The sequence below is a fragment of the Mastomys coucha genome, unplaced genomic scaffold (assembly GCF_008632895.1).
Source record: "Mastomys coucha isolate ucsf_1 unplaced genomic scaffold, UCSF_Mcou_1 pScaffold21, whole genome shotgun sequence".
NCBI lineage: Eukaryota > Metazoa > Chordata > Mammalia > Rodentia > Muridae > Mastomys > Mastomys coucha.
Window position 1 is genome coordinate 93,779,056 of NW_022196904.1, and position 709 is coordinate 93,779,764.

At 43.2% G+C, this 709-nt stretch overlaps 1 protein-coding gene across 1 annotated transcript in view; it reads right to left on the reverse strand.

Moving 5' to 3' along the window:
* Window positions 1-307: 307 nt before the first annotated feature.
* The window catches only part of LOC116100774 (olfactory receptor 52E8), a 51,365-nt gene continuing 50,963 nt past the window's right edge, over window positions 308-709 (reverse strand). The window contains exon 2 of the mRNA XM_031384507.1: window positions 308-550. Within this exon, the coding sequence (XP_031240367.1) occupies window positions 308-550 (243 nt within the window). The remainder of the gene's footprint in view (window positions 551-709) is intronic.

The window sequence follows — 709 nt, forward strand, 5'->3', positions numbered from 1 at the left end:
CGGCCAGCGCCATCTTTGAGGTGTGGCGCTTCGCGGCTCTCCACAAAAGAGGAAACTGTCCTACAAACAGGACCATCTGCAAGATCCAGCAATATTAATGAAATGCTTACAGAAAAAGATTTTCATAAGGATTCCAATATTCCTAGTACTACCTTGAAATATAAGGTGTTTGATTCACATTTAAATGACATATTTGGTCACAGTAAGTTTGTCTCTTTCCCAGTTTTCTATGGACTAGACAACAAAATAACTACTTTCAATTACATTTGAGACAAATACTGGAACAAGCTCTCCAAACCGTTATTGGCTAGTGATCTTTATGGAGCAAGATCCTCATTACTCGCTCCCGAATCTGCTTGGTCCTTACCCCATAGATCACAGGGTTAAGGGCTGGTGGGACAACCACATAAAGATTGGCCAAGAAGATGTGGATATATTGGGGCACACTGTGGCCAAAACGATGTGTCAAGAAGGAGAAAAATGCTGGAGTAAAAAAGGTTAAGATAACACCTATATGAGAGCCACAGGTATTGAGAGCCTTGAGCCTGGCCTCCCGGGAGGGCAGGCAGAACACTGCATAGATGATCCTGACATAGGAGAGAATAATAAGAACTACATCTAGAAGCAAGAGAGCAATGTTGCTAAGACCAAACATGATGTTGACTCTGATGCTGGCACAAGCTAGACGGGCAATGCCCATGTGCTCACA